Raw genomic sequence first — 15,954 nt, 5'->3', positions numbered from 1 at the left:
CAGAATGACGCAGAGACCAGTGATTGGTTACTACTACGAAAGACAGATCAGAAACGAAACTGATACTGGTTTTTTCTTTACCGAGGATTCCCAGCCTGACGACGGGGAATATTCATGAGCATGTGAATCCATGCCAGACCCATGCTGGAGAACAACAGTTACAGGTAAGTAACTTGTTCCTTCTTACTCCTCTCCCATCCCCACCTACTCACCTATCTGGCTCCACTCTTGACCTCATCTTTACTTCAGTCACTGCCTCTCCTATATCAGTCTTACCCACCTATCTATCTGACCACTCTTTACTTTCTCTATCCCTCTCCTCTCCTACCTCTCTGTTTTGGCCCCTCTCTTTTCATTGCCTCCTACTCCTCTTCCCTTTCCCCTCTCTCCCATTTCTCCTCCCTTTCTGCTGATGATGCGTCTTCCACCTTAACCTCTTCCCTTACCTCTACTTTTGACTTTCTCTACCCTCTCTCCTCGTTTCCTCCATCTCGCAAACCCACCCAACCATGGCTATCTCCTCACCTTTCCTCCATGCGTCGCCTCCTTGGGCGCCTTGAATGACGCTGGCTCAAACACCCCTCCCCTTCTAACCAATCCACCTACTTTTCCTATCACACTCTATGACAACTGTCTTAACTCTGCTAAACGCACTTACTTTCCTGATCTCCTCAGTTCTCAATCCTCTCATCCCCGCCGTCTCTTTCAAACTCTCACACGTCTTCTCTCTCCTTCTACTCCTTATCATTCCATTGCCTCTCCTCTCTCTGCTACTGACCATGCCAATTTCTTCTCAAATAAAGTGCTCAAACTCCGCCAAAACATCATTTCCTCCCCTCCTCTCTCCCCCATCACCCCCTCCCTCTACCATGTCCTTTTTTCACTCCTGTTACTCAATCTGAAGTCTCCCTCCTCCTATCTAAAATTCACCCCACCGCCTCCCCCTCTAGCCCCATTCCTACTTGCCTTATTTCAAAAATCGACCCCCTCCTCATACCCTACCTCACCTCCTTCTTCAACACTTGTCTAACTACATCCACTTTCCCGTCCCCTTCAAACACGCCACTATCATTCCTATTCTGAAGAAACCATCTGCTAATCCCCATCTTGCCTCTAACTATCGTCCCATCTCCCTTCTGCCTTTTCTCTCTAAATTTCTCGAATGCATTGTCTATTCTCAGCTCTCCTCCTTCGTCTCTAATCTCTCTCTTCTCCCTCCCACTCAGTCTGGTTTCTGACCTCACCACTCCATCGAAACTGCCCTTACTTCAGTTCTTAATTCTCCCCTCTCCGCCCGCTACCCTAAACACCCCTCCATACTCATCCTTCTCGACCTCTCTGCTGCCTTCGATGATGTTGATCATCCTCTACTCCTTAACTCTCATCCCTTGGCTTCAAAAACTCGGTCCTCAACTGGCTTTCCTCCTATTTTTCCAACCTTACCTTTGCAGTGTCCTGGGGCGGTACCACCTCCCCTACCTGCCCACTCAATCATGGCGTTCCCCAAGGCTCCGTCCTCGGCCTTCCCCTCTTTTCACTCTACACTTCCTTCCTAGCTCCGGTCATCTCCTCCTTTGGTGTCTCACACCATTTCTACGCTGACGACACCCAACTTTTCCTCTCCTTCTCTTCCTTTACCTCTGACATCCATCTTAAACTCTCTTCCTGCCTTTCCGCGATCAAATCGTGTATGTCCTCTCACTTCTTAACCTTAAATGCGGACAAAACAGAAGTCCTTTTCTTCCCTGCTAACACACATCCTCCCCCCTCCCCACCACCGTCTATTCTCCTCTCCCCTACTCCCTCTCTCTTCCCACGCCCACAAACCTGGCCTCCACATTGATTCTAATCCCTCTCTCTCCCATCATATCACTCTCACCACCAGTTCCTGCCGCTGCCACCTTTATAATATCTGTAAAATTCGCCCTTTCCTAACTTTACATGCTACCAAACTTCTAGTCACCTCTCTTCTTCTCTAGACTCTTCTACTGCTCCACCCTCTTTTTCAGACTCCCCTCTACTCACCTAACCCCCTTAAATATATCTATCATTCTGCTATTCGCTCCCTCTTTCTTCTCTCTCCTTTCGAGTCCATCTCCTCTTCTCTCTCCTCCTTAGGTTGGCTCCCCTTTCACTCCCAGCTCATATTTCCTCTGTCTCGTCTTCAAATCCCTCTATGGGCTTGCTCCACCCTGCCTTTCCTCCATCCTTTCTTTCTCTACCCCTTCTCGCCCTCTTCGCTCTGCCGAACATTTCCTACTCACTTCTCTTCCTTCGCCCTGTGCCCCATCTCGCTTTCGTTCTTTCCAACTACTTGCCCCTTTCCACTGGAACTGTCTCCCTCTCCCTTCTATCTCCTCCTATCCTTCTTTCCGCACCTCTCTAAAATCCTATCTCCTCCATTCCCCACCCTGACATCTTTTGCTACCTCTCTCATCTCGGCCCTACCGCCCATCCTTACTCCTTCTTGTTCCTTCTCTTACTATAGCCTTACAACACTCATGTTACACCGCAGCGTTCAAGTAATCTGTTGTAAATTGTTGCACGTATAGTTTTCCGTTACTTGATTCACAGGTTTTCAATGCTTATTGTATTTACTATTGTCTTCTTGTAAAGCGCTATATGACATTTTTATAAATACAAATACAAAATACTAACGTGGCTCCCCAGGCTGCATCCAGGGCTCATACCCCACTGTTGTTGTCCAGTGCACATCAATTCCAGCCAGGGCACCATAAGCACTCTACAAACCTTATACAATAATGAGGCTTGGTACTCTTGATACTGGGGAAAAACTCTGGCGCATACAACTACCTCGCCCATGGAGACCGAACTGCTGCGGCCCCATATGTAACCCACGGCACGAGGGGAGTAAGGAACGCCTGTGCTGCGCTAGGGACTCATCTACAGCGCCGCAACACTACAACTGAAGAAAGGCGAGGCGACCCTCTCTGGCCCCCGCGACTGCCCGACACAGCGTCCATAACAGATTGCCAGGGAGCCGGAGCACGCACACAGGGTATGAAACGGCTCAGCTATAAAGTCTGCTGGGCAGCCAGGTACTCCTGAACCGGACACACGCCCCGTACTATGGCGAGAGCTGAATAAGAGCCCACACAGAAGCATTGAGACACCGGCTACAAGCCACGCACCTCAGCCCGGCACTACGGTTAACAACACAAGGGGGCACGGGGCAGGACACGGAGCCCGGGTTCACCCCATTTGTGTGATGGATTACAGTAACTGGAGCGAAAGGGTACAGTAAGTTCCGAGCTCCGCCGACCAGACAACAGGACATTGCGCAACACCGGCACACTCAGGTAATTACTGGCACAAGTAACTCAACCTGTATATCGCAACATTAAGGTCTAATTACCAACCACACTGAGATACGCCCCGATCCCTGAGGTGTACTGACCACACGACACAGCAACCTACTGAAGATACGGTTATCATCGGTAGAGGAGAAATTAGTTACATTTTCAGCACAGACCACGGAAATCAGTAACCAGCAGGGACGGCATACTGCACATAGCAGCCACATGTTAGTCACCACTCAGAAAAAGGCCGAAGATGCAGAGGAGTGACCTTGGAGATGATGGTGGTACAAGAATCGATATTCAGCCTTCCATCCCAGCTCCCCTGAGTACAAGACTCAGGCTTCCTCAAAGAGGGGCTCTTTTCTACAATGTACCTCTCTGCTGTTTCAGTTGGGACAGACAGATGTCAATTGAATAAAAGAGCGGGGAGAACACACACCGCCAATACCAATGCTGCAAAGGAATACAAAGATATTAGACAGTGTTGAAGTTAAGGCAAGTAATCAGAACAGTTGAATTCATGGGTAAACTACCTAGATAGGTATTGGAGTGGAGCTTCCCCGGGGTGGATCTACAAGGAATATAACACAAAATGAGTGGGAATGGTCTAAAAGAGCCTTTTAAAGTATCAGTCCCAACTTATGTATCGAATTGGTAACAACTAACCTGAATAAGGATAGTTTGAGGAAAGGAATCCAGGAAACAGAAGGCAACAAAAGGAGAAAATAACAAACAGGAATGTCAGTATAGGGAAGTAGCCCCGGACGGCACGAGGGTCGCACTAGTGCCGTGTTGGTGCAGTTTCAGCAGAGTGTTTATATGCACTTGAAGATAAGTTCACAAGATAGTCACTCAATGTCCCAGAATCCAACAGGAGACGAAATATCCAAACAAGTCGTGGAGAGAAATAATAGCAGAGATGGGATTTGCCAATTAAGTATGTACCGGTGCACACCTGTATCCAGAGTAGGTGTAGAAAGGTTCCGGATAGTTGACAGCAAGTTCTCTGCTTTGGTTCCGTATGCAGAGGCGGCAACCTGGAATGAAGTACCACAGGAGACAGAAGGGAGCCGGATCCAGTAACGTTCCGAGTCAGAAAACCAGATGAGCACAACAGGAATAAAGGAGGAGACAAGCCAGTCCAATAGTCAGGCAAGGGTCAAAACCAGGAGTTCATATGAGGAATCGTGTGGGAGACATGAAGAAGTAACGGATGTAACCGCGTGAAGCTTGTAACGCTAATTAGCAGCAACGAGCCCCTTGGAAGACGGTGGTTTTATAGTCGTAAGGGGGCGTGTCTTGCCGTATGTCTTCCACGTACAAGACGTGTCAGCTGACCCGGAGTCCGTCGTAGTTTGTACAGGCGCCATGGCAGCCTGTATCTGGTCCATAGAGGAGCTTGTAAAGAAGTTGTATTCTGCAAGGAGGCCCGCGGGGAAGCCTGAAGTGTAACACCACAGCAATATACCACATCTGCATCCTGGAGATAAGGCGGGAGACAAGTGACTCATGACAAATTGCCTCAACATATCAGACACTCAGCAACGAGAGGAAGACCGCCTCCCAATTGGTCATTGCTCTGCCCACTTTTTATTTGGCAGTAAGGCAGCTGAGGAATAGAAAGCACGACTACACAACCCCATATCACCACTGTGCACAACAGCTACGCTTGGCAGCACAGCGGGACGATGGACAATGCCCAAAGGGGCACCGTCCAAAAAAGGGAAAGGCACAATCAAAGTACACTACAACAACCAAAGGCAGCAACAGGAGTAACTTAGGCCTTGGATCAACCATGCAGAACGCTGCAGGGGCCACACCTGCCACTATGGACCCACAAGCTGTGTTTGCCTCGATGCAACAGCGCTTTGCAGCCCTGAATGATAGATTAGATGGCATTAAAGCAAATGTGACCACGATAAGAAACCAGCTGGAGAAGGCCACAAGTCGCATCACAGAGGCGGAGACCCAGATCAGCCCCACGGAGAACATGCTTCAGGCACTACAAAGCACCGTGACGGAAATGGCTAAAGATCTGGGAACAGTAAAGCTCAAGTGTGAAGACTTGAAATCTAGATCCCGACGCGATAACCTGCGAATAGTGGGCATGCCCGAAGATGCGTTGAAAGGGCCAGATGGAGATTGCTGTTGAGGAATTGCTCAAGGAATTGCTAGGCGACCCTGTCTGGTCCTCCATGTTCGTCATCGAAAGAGCGCACAGATCTCTCGCACCTTGCCCCAAACCGGGTGCGTACCCCAGGCATGTTATAGCCAGACTTATGAACTAGAGGGACAGGGACTTAGCACTTCGTACAGTGAGAGACCAGCAAGAACTGAGGCTGGGCTCCAGCATCATTCAGATTTTCCCAGATTATGCACTGTCAGTACAGCAGGAACGGCACTCGTTCACAGGGATAAAGAAGATGCTTCGCGAGAGAGGAGTGCCGTATGCAATGCTATACCCAGCCAGGCTCCGCCTACAGCAAAATAACAAGACATACTTTTTTTTACTTTCCCTGAGGAAGCTGTTTCCTTTGTGGAAGCTAGTATCCCAATGCCATCCAAACAGGCAACCGGCTCTATCGGTGGAAGCATCGAAGTCTCACCACAGTCTGGACGAGATGACCCGATCATTTGATTCGACACTACACTTCAAACTTTGTATACGAGACTACAGTGACATATACCCATGATCTGTATTTCATTCACATATATTTGTATCTAGCACCGCATTGTTATAATACTGAATGCCACTGTTTATAATGTGTGCTGGAAACTAACAGGTGGGCAACCCTAGGGCAGACAAGTCAATCTCCTAGACCTCGGCAGCCGTGGATGCGCGCCCCCTCCTCCCCCATGCGGATGTATGGCTTTATTAAGAGGGAAAAGGTTTGGGTGGATGAAAAATACATAGTCAAAGTTTAGGGGACTATGAGGGAGGGGGAGTGAGGAAGCAAGACTAGATTGGGTGTTAAAGTTGAAAACGCAGAGACAAACACAAGATGGTCACATGGAAATAACACGGGACACTTAATCATTGTGGTTTCTATTGAACACTGCGAGGCGTATGGCTGAGGGAGACCCATAAGGACTTAAATTAATAAGTTGGAATGTAAGAGGACTGGGAATGCCAGTGAAAACGCAGAAAATTATGGCGGTCATTAACAGATCTGGCGCAAATATTGCATTCCTCCAGGAGACTCATCTACTGGGTGATCAGGCAGACAGGATAGCTCCCGGCTGGTGCAGTCACCGCTTCTACACGTCCTATTCAAGTAGAGCATGGGGGGGTACTCATATTGATGCACAAAACATGACCATACACGCATTTAGCAGCAGTGTGATCCAGAAGGGAGATACATGATTGCACATGGGAAATTGGCTGAGATGGAGGTGCTCCTCATTAATCTCTATGGCCCAAACACGGATGAACCCCGACTACTACAACAAGATATTTCGCAAATGCGCCAAATATCCCACTGCTCACATAATTACGGGCGGGGAATTTAACACAATACTGAATACCCGACTGGATCGCACATCTGACAGCCCCAGAACACTCACACAGGCTGTACGTATGATACAAACTCACATGACAGACCTAGCTATGCGCAATGTCTGGTGCTCCCTACACGGTGAGAAACAGGCATACACCTTTTACTCGTCAGTGCACGACATGCACTTGAGGATCGATATGTGGCTGGCAACACAAGAAGTCCTAGGGTGGGTGTCTGAGGCGACGATATTGCCTAGGACGCTATCTGACCACTCTCCGGTAGAGTTGACCCTACACATTCCCAAAGTCTCCCCACGGAGACCCCCTTGGAGATTTAAGGCCGCCGCTATATTAGACCATGTTTATAAGATGAATCTGTCCAAGCGTATCGACAAATACTTCAAAAAAAATGAAGGCACAGTAGAGAGCCAAGCAATGCTGTGGCAGGCCTATAAGGTGTATATTAGGGGAATCGCCATGTCAATGGAAATGGGAGTGCTCAAGGACATTCGCAGAGAGCTGGGGAGACTTGAGGGAGATATTGCTCAACTGTAGGGACAATACGCCATAAACCCAACTGCCCAGACAAAACTAAATACTCAATTAGAAAAGTACAGAGAAGCAGCAGAACGGGAAATCCGTTCTTTCGACCGGCCAATGGCCGCTAGGTGATATGGAGAGCAAGAACGCCCAGGCAAACTCCTAGCTAGGATGGTGAGAGGGGAACGCGGCAATTCCAATATCCCTTGTATTGCACGGCCAGATGGGGTGGTGGTCACAGATCAAGAAGAAATGAGGAGTCTTTTATGACTTTTACGCATACCCTCAGAGCGTTGCCACGGAAGAAGACATTGACAGATACCTGCCACGAATTCCCACCACCCTATTGTCCCTGGAGACGAGAGAGGCACTAGAAAACCCTTTGACTCAGACAGAGATAGCTGAAGCTATCAAATCCCTACCAAACGGGAAGGCACCAGACTCTGGCGGACGAATTTTATAAAGAATTCGCTACGACCCTCATACCTCGACTTCCGGCCGTCTGGTCCGTAGACTTGGAGGCAGGTGCGCTGCCCGAAACAACGTGAGAAGCAATCATCACCCCACTCCTGAAACCCGGGAAGAGTCCCAAGGAGTGTGGCTTTTACAGACCACTTTAATTAATAAACACAGATGCGAAGATATTTGCTAAGATTCTGGCCATGCGATTGAACCCTTTGATGCCCCACATGGTCCATGAGGACCAAGCCGGCTTTGTACTGGGTAGATCCACAACGACTAATATCTGTTGCTGCTTTAACATTCTTGCAACAATACCTGAAGACACTCAGGGGGTGGCACTGGCACTTGATATGCAGAACGCCTTCAACACGGTCTACTGGCCTTTTTTATTTAGGGTGCTCGAGAATTATGGATTTAGCCCGAACTTTGTGAGATGGGTCCGATACTGTATTCAAAACCTTATGCCAGAATCTGTGTTAATGGGATCCTGTCGTCGGTTCTAGAACTTGCCGGTGGTACCAGACAGGGCTGCCCACTATCCCCGTTACTGTTAGCACTGGTTACAGAACCTCTCGCAGATATCCTAAGAGCTCGAAGTGGGATGTTGGGAATATCGATAGCAGGCAGGATAAAGAACATTGCGCTATATGCCAACAACATAATGTTGTATCCAAAAGACCCAGAAACCAACCCTGGCAGGGCGCTACGACTGGACACGGAATTCAGGGAATATTCTGGGCTAAAACTAAACGCAACCAAATCTGAAATGTTTCCACTCACAGAGGTCACTCATAAACCCATAGAGCTACACAGGCTTCTATGGGCCCCCACCCGGGTGAAATACCTGGGGTTAGAAATAGCCCACAACACGCAAAGCGTCTGCTCTCTAAATTATACAGCAATTGCAAATGTGCTTTGTGCTAAGCTCGAGCAATGGCAGTCACTCTCAATCTGGCGCATGGGAAGACTAGCCCTGATCAAAAGGATAATTTTGCCCAAATTGTTTTACCTGTTCACGACAATCCGCGTATGGCCGGGCAGAACATTTTTCACCAGGATCCAAGAGGCATGCACAGCTTTTGTCTGGAACTGGCAACCCAGGGTGAGCTGGCACAGACGCACTCAAACGTACCCATAGGGCGGCCTCTCTACTCCTGATTTTGAATTATACTATCTTGCAGCGCAGGCATACTACACCATATACTGGATAGAGGGGCACCCACAGGCTCCACACTCGGCAATTGAAACACACACTCCGGGCCCATTGAAGCTTTTACACAGAGTGGCAGCAGCCAAAGGCAGACATGACAACATGATTAACCCAGCATTGGTGATATGCTCAGCCTGGACAAGACTGACCGGTCACTCTGCACATGAGGTCTTATATCACCCAAACATACTGCTATGGGAAGCCCACTACCTCCCCCCCCCCCACACAGGACAATAGCCTTGCCACACATTGGAGAGACAAGGCAATACTCCGGTTTGGAGATCTATTTGTTAATAAACTCTTCATCTGCTGGGAAGAGATCAACAAGATAATAGGGGGCAACCCACTACAAAAACTACAGTACTTGAGGCTGCACTCAGCCATGGCAGAAGTATGGGCTACATTTCCTGCTGAACTACAAGTGCATCTGGGCTTGGAATACATGTTCACCGCCAACACAACTAAAACCTCCACATTATATAAAATTGCGCAATCTATCAGAGAGGCTCTACCCCTAGCCAATAAAGGGAAGTGGGAAACCGACCTGGACTATACCATTACTGACCAGCAGTGGGTTAAACTGTGTGCACTGACAAGGAATGTCTCATATAACTCGCCTCATACATTACAAGGTCCTGCACAGAGCTTACTATACCCCGTCCAGGATTAAAACCATATATCCCACAGCAGACTGGAAATTCCCCAGATGCGGGAATGAAGAGGCTGGCTTGTTTCACATGTTGTGGGCATGCACACGGCTGTCTAAATACTGGGCAGACATATGCAAAGCACTTGACGCAATGGCAGCTCAACCGATGGTATGGGATCCGGGTATATGTATGCTGGGCACAGTGAGCAAAATGAATCCTCCTTGGCGTAAATTGCTCAATCTTAGTTTAATACTGGCAAAAAGGGTACTATTGATGCAGTGGAAATGTGTTGAACCGCTCACGGAAGCTGTTTGGGAAAGGGACATGACGTGGGCCAGTGACGGTGAAGAGGTGTATGCCGGTTTACTATCCAGCTATAGCCATCCCAGAGACATATGGGGCAGATACAGACAATACTTGGCTGATAAATGTGCTGCAAATGTGGACTCAGAAATACTGTAATGATGCATCCAAGTGTACCCGATCGCTGTATATTCATATGATGATGACATGTGTTAATGTCTGTGTAAGTTGTTAAATAAAGGTTTTTTTTTAAAAAAAATCAATATACAATGTTTTTTTCTGAGTAACCCTTACGAAGTAGGATTTTATTCCAGCAATAAAACTTGACGGGCAGTGGCTTTTCTGGGCCAGTTAATGTGCGTCTGTTGGAAGTCAAAGCGAAGTGAGGGCTTTAACGTTAGCACCCCAGTAAAGCCAACCGCTCGATTGCTATTAGCATCCCAGCATGTTTACCGGGATGCTAATAGTTTTTTTTTTAAGTTGAGAAATGGCATAGTTGCCATTTCTCAACTTACAAAAATAAATAAACTACAATCCAAGATGGTCACTGTGGATTAGGGAGAAGGATCTACACGTATTCTCTTCTCCCTTTCCATGGCACCCATTACAGTGACAGAGATGTGGCTGGAACACCAAGTGCTCCCGGCACTGATGAGGGGCAAGGAGCGTAAGAGATGTGGGGTTCGGTGAGGAATGTTTAAATCTGGGTCAGGGAGGGGGGGAATCGAGGGGAAGAGGAGCGCATTTACCTCAATCCGTACAGAGAAGATGGCAGCCTCCCGCTCCCAGAGCTGGGGCTTTACCCATGAGGTAAAGATCCTGTTCCGAGCATCCTGATAGGCTGGGTGGCCGCCACAGCATTACCTCCTTCCCCCGCTTGTGCTAATTAAATATCTGTGCCTCGAGTTAGAGTGTTCTTTCAATCCTATGCAATGGCATCAAAATGATGTGTTTTATGGAGAGTCGAGGCTTTCTGGTGCAACCATCAAGCTGCTCTGCTAGGACGAACAGCCAGTGGAAGCATTTATGCCAACTCAAAGTGCTATTCTCAATCCTCCTCTATTGCAGTGGGGTCAGATATGTTACTTGCATTGCCAGTCTGGTTGTGTCTTAGGCAGTCACCTCATGTAAGAATTCTCGTTCCTGGGCATGCTTCAGCCTAAGACAAGTACAGAATAATGCATTGGAGACAAGTCTTTATTGATTCAGCTTGTAGCAGTGCAGAATATGTCATTCTACTCAACGGGGAACCAGGGCACTCTTTTCTTTTTGAGGAAAATCGGGATTATCATTTTATATGTTCAAGGCTTGTTATTATTATTCAAGTATTGTAATTTATGAAAATGAGGGTACTGATGGGCAAATAAAGTATATCAAAATCAAATTACACTATATTTGCAAAGCTCACAAATTGCCTGAACTAGTAGCATCTGCACGTTTAGGTGCCCCTAGCCCACACTTAATAATCTGGAATGTAGTTTGCCAAGTGACCTAATTTGCCTTAAATACATTCTTTTTTTGCCCAATATCAATGCATAACTTAAACTGAATGTCTAAAATATTTCAATTTGCTTCTGTCGTTCCAGGTCTACCTCCTTATTTTGAGTGTGACTACTTTGAGCCTTTTACTTGCACCGGCATTGTGGAGAGTTGCCATTTTGAAGTGTGTGCCAAGACCTGATAAGCGATCCATGTCCTTACAGAGGATAACCTAGAAAGCTGACAGTGTCCTTAAATAAAGCTATGTGTCGGTTCAAGTTGGCACTATGACTTTTGGTAACATAAAGGGGCTTCCCATGCTCCCCATATGTGCATTTGGTTGAAGGACTTTAACTGACACAGAAACACACTGTTAAAATGGTTGGCTCAAGGTTTTTACAGCTGTTGAGAACATTTTCACTTGGTTATTGGTATTAAAGCTTGGATGCCACAAGAGTTTCCTTTAAATGTGCTATTAGGGCACCCCTGGTAAAACCTTCATGATAAGGGGATCAGTATGGGGATCTGCTGTAGGCAAAAGGTGTGTGTGTGTGTGTGTGTGTGTGTGTGTTCAAAGTTTTGCCCCAGTTAGGACAATGGCAAAAGAAAATAGCAATACAATTTGTAAATTGAGTTGGCTTAATTTTACCTTTGGCCAAGAAAAGGGTGCTATATTAATTCTGTGTTCCTTGTGTGTTATCAAGTGCATGGATAAGCATAGAACATTTTATTTTTTAAACAAATTTTAAAATAGCATTTCCTCTGTGTGCCTTTTACCGAAGTTGATTTTTTTTTTATGGATGATTTTTCTTAAGAATTATGTTAACTTGTTTAACGCTAAATTCAAAACTGTATTTAAATGAATGTGTTGGGTTGTGGAATAATGAAACGGGTAGGTAAATCCCATCTGTCTTGTGGCCTGATATCAGTCATAAAACACAAGTATGCTACAGCTGTAAGGCTCGTCGCTGACGGTTTAGAACGGAAGAGCTGCCCTCAGCTATGTACACTAATACTCAAGAATATACATGTGTTTTCTCTTAGTTCTTTCAAAACATTTAAATCGAATTGCGATCTTTGTTACTGGATTCATATTTTTAGATTTCATTGTAGTTTATTTTTACTCTTTCTGACATTGTGTTAATGTGGTCTTATTTTGCCATTTTCGAAGTTGTGTTCACATTCCTTCATGAAGTGATGCATCACCACCATTAAGTGCTGCTAGTTCTGAGCTCATGATGTATGCAGGATTATTCCCCGCTTTGAAAGACTTTTGCCCAATTATGGCAATCTGTCCATTCCTGCAATTTGCTGTGATATGTCTCTAAACATTGCATTGCTTTTTATCAGTATACCAAAGTTAAACTGCCCACCACAAAATCAGTAAACCATATATTTCAGTATTAACATTGTAGGCAAAAACAGACTGAAAAAGGTATTGCTCGAAAAATATTTGTCAATTTTGCTTATATCCACCCCCAATATGAAAAATGCTTAGCCATGTTATACCCTGACTTGCACACAATCTGAAAAACAAAGGAAAAGCACACAGAAGGGCACCAACTCATGAGGCCTTTAATAAATCATTATATATTGAAGTATGTTTTTGCCAGCTACGTTAGGTAGACTATGAAATTATGTTGTGAGGTAGTTAGTGGGACATGATTGACTAGTGGGAGGTGGGTTACAATGGGATAATAATTGGTTATATATTCACAGCAAGGTAGCATTGTCTACAGATGGAGCCATAAAGGTTGAGGTGGGGGATTCCCAGTTTATGTTTTGACACTAAAATAAAATTGTTTTCATGAATGTTTCAGTTTGAAAATAAATACCCAGTTGAAGTTAAATACCAATTGAAGTCAATGTGAACAAAATGTCAAAGTTGGTCTCTATTTCAGGCAAGCTCAAACCTCCTCATGATGGTCTACCACACTTTGATCCGTTCTGTCTTGGCATTCATAATTTCTCCTCAACATCATAAGTTCCCAGTATTCAAAACTCTGTCCCACCAACATATGTGGGGATTTTGAGCAAAGAAACAATGAAGCACACATATTTCTAGTAACAATTCCTTATTAATGAAGCTTTACAAGATATAGTTTTAGGTTGCGTGAGCAGCTAAAGGTTGTAATCTAGAAGTAATTGGGAAATCTTTAGTAAACAAGTGTCAAAATTGGGATAACTAAGTGAAGGTCTCTAGGTTATCTGATAGTCGAATGCATGTCTTAAACCTATTCTTGTGAGCCTCTGTTCTTCCGGGGACACCCAATTCTGATAAAAAATTCCATGAATTACCAACAAAAAAGGCCCAAACCTGATTTCTGTAAGTCTTTAGCCTCCAGGCTAACCCTAAGCTATAGCACAACAGTTCTCCAAGTTTGGTCAACGGAAAGTGTTCAAAATCTGTTACCTCCAAGTCCATCTGTATTCAAGGACCAAAACATATCTCAAAGTTTCCTGAGCAGTCCACTCCCAGAGCTTTACTCATTCCATCTTCTGCAGGAATTCTGAAAAGCGCATTTTTTTTTAGGCCTCCTCAAGCTCTTTGGTTCCTCTAATACATCAGCAATCTTAGATCTCCTATGACCTTAGCTTCTCTTGTGCCTCCCTTAGGTCTCTCCTTGGCCTGGGTTTCTCTCAGACTTCTGAAAGGTCTCTCTACAACCTTGTTTTCTCTCACATTTCCCTCTGGTCTCTCTGCGACCCGTTTCTCTCAAACTTCTCACATGTTTCCTGATGACCTTGGTTTCACACAGACTTCTCTTCCAGCAGTGCTCATGATGGTAATGGGTATAACTCTTACGCCCCATCCCCTTTCCTCCATACTTATGGGGTGTCAGTCCGGGGACAGTACCAGAGTGTTTTTTACACAGCACAAAAGACAATTTCCCTTAACAAATGTCGGCATTGCCTGGAAGGCGCAGCAGCGTGTGCATGGCCAGCCCTGCTGACTCCTCCTACTGGCAACCCCCTTCAATCCTTTTTTTCTGCGTCAACAGGATCGGACGCTTGGCACAGTGTGTGAAGACATTTTACTGCAAAATATTTCCCTCAGAAGAAATGTTTTCTTCAATTTTATCTTTTCTTGCCTTCCGGCAACAACAGTCAGTGTTTCATCACGGGCGTTAACGTATTCACAGCCTGCGCTTCCTGTGGCAACACTACGTGGCGCTGTATTCTCACCTGTTCTGTCTCAAGTGCTTAGGCCCTCACCACAGGTGAGTGGCCTACACCTCCTGTCTCACGTTGTCACCCCGTGCACTTCGTTGTAGGTTGTCCCGGTGGAGAGAAATCTCCTGCGTGTCGCCTCCAGGTCATGTGAAAGAGTTCATCACATCGCAGGTGTCGAAAATTCAGGCAAGTCCTGCACCCAGCACAAGAGAAGGGATGCAAGTCCTATTGTGGTTAGCTACCACATCACTGGGGAGTGGCCTGAGGCCAGGTTGGCTTCTACAGGTTTAATTACTGAGCTTCCAATGAGAACTTTAACCAGAGCGGTCACCGAGGCCTCACAAGCTTCTACCGGTGGCAACACAGAGGACCTTTCAAGGTCTAGTACAAGGTCTTCCAGACCCAAGGTGATGTTTGTGTCATATGCCTACTAGACCTGTACGGCCCAATGGTCGTCGACCTTCCAGACCCAGCTCGGATGACTTCACCAATTTCGCCATTGGTTCGCCCTCAGAACACACGGGGGTCTCATAAGAAAGAGCTCCTCATTGAGCAAGACTCCCTGTGTCTCTTCCTCATCTCTCAAAACAGATTCCAACAATTCAACCTGTGAGACAAATTCACATTATGCTCAGGCTGTGCCACCATTACAAAGTCTTTATCGGGCTGCCCTCAAAAGGGCCTCCAGGACACAGGAGAAACACAAGGATTCCTCACTCTGTTTCCTGTGCAGTAGAGAAGGTTTCAGAGATTTCCTCTCCTGAATCTAAACAGTCCGCAGTGTCTGCTCATACCTCGCTCCCATTGTCTACAGTTGGGGGATTTTGTGAGAGGGGAATGGTCGCCAATGTCTACTTGGTCAACAGCTTATCCCATCCCTTCTTCATATCTCATATTCAGGGCACCATCTTTGTATCCGGCCCCTACTACATCCTGGACGCTGTCAGCTTCATCCTCCTGGACCCCTCAACATCATTGAAGGATAGATTCTTTGAAAAATGTCAAGGAATTATGCATTCTGACCCGATGAAGAGATACTTTAAGAATCTCATCAAAGGGGTCGTTGATCAAACATTGCCTGCTCTGCAGAATCCATCCATGACATCTGGATCCCAAATAGAGTTGCAGTTGATCCCTCCATCTTTTGGCACCTCAAGCACAGCCACAAATGGAGTAGTGTCAGAGCTGCTACAGCCGGCACAGCCTACTCCTGATGTTCCTCAGAGACCAGGCTCTCACGATCCCATTAAGAACATTCAGCATAAGAGAGACAAAGATGATGGGGTCAATGATGATGATAGCGAGGAAGACACTTCTTTA

At 46.3% G+C, this 15,954-nt stretch overlaps 1 protein-coding gene across 3 annotated transcripts in view; it reads left to right on the top strand.

Moving 5' to 3' along the window:
- Positions 1–13,310, top strand: part of TMCO3 (transmembrane and coiled-coil domains 3) — a 1,285,122-nt gene extending 1,271,812 nt beyond the window's left edge. For 2 of the 3 annotated variants that reach the window (XR_011283572.1, XM_069637137.1), the window contains exon 12: positions 11,568–11,914. Coding sequence is in view for 2 of the 3 variants with exons in the window: in XM_069637137.1 (XP_069493238.1) it covers positions 11,568–11,696 (129 nt within the window). In the remaining variant the exon portion in view is untranslated. Of the gene's footprint in view, positions 1–11,567 lie in introns of all 3 variants that reach the window. The other variant, XM_069637136.1, reaches the window with a different exon arrangement.
- The last annotated feature ends 2,644 nt before the right edge of the window (positions 13,311–15,954 follow it).

The sequence above is a fragment of the Ambystoma mexicanum genome, chromosome 7p (genome assembly GCF_040938575.1).
Source record: "Ambystoma mexicanum isolate Mex_15411 chromosome 7p, UKY_AmexF1_1, whole genome shotgun sequence".
Classification (NCBI taxonomy): domain Eukaryota; kingdom Metazoa; phylum Chordata; class Amphibia; order Caudata; family Ambystomatidae; genus Ambystoma; species Ambystoma mexicanum.
Note: the sequence above shows the minus strand (reverse complement) of the source record. Positions and strands in the feature narration are given on the sequence as shown.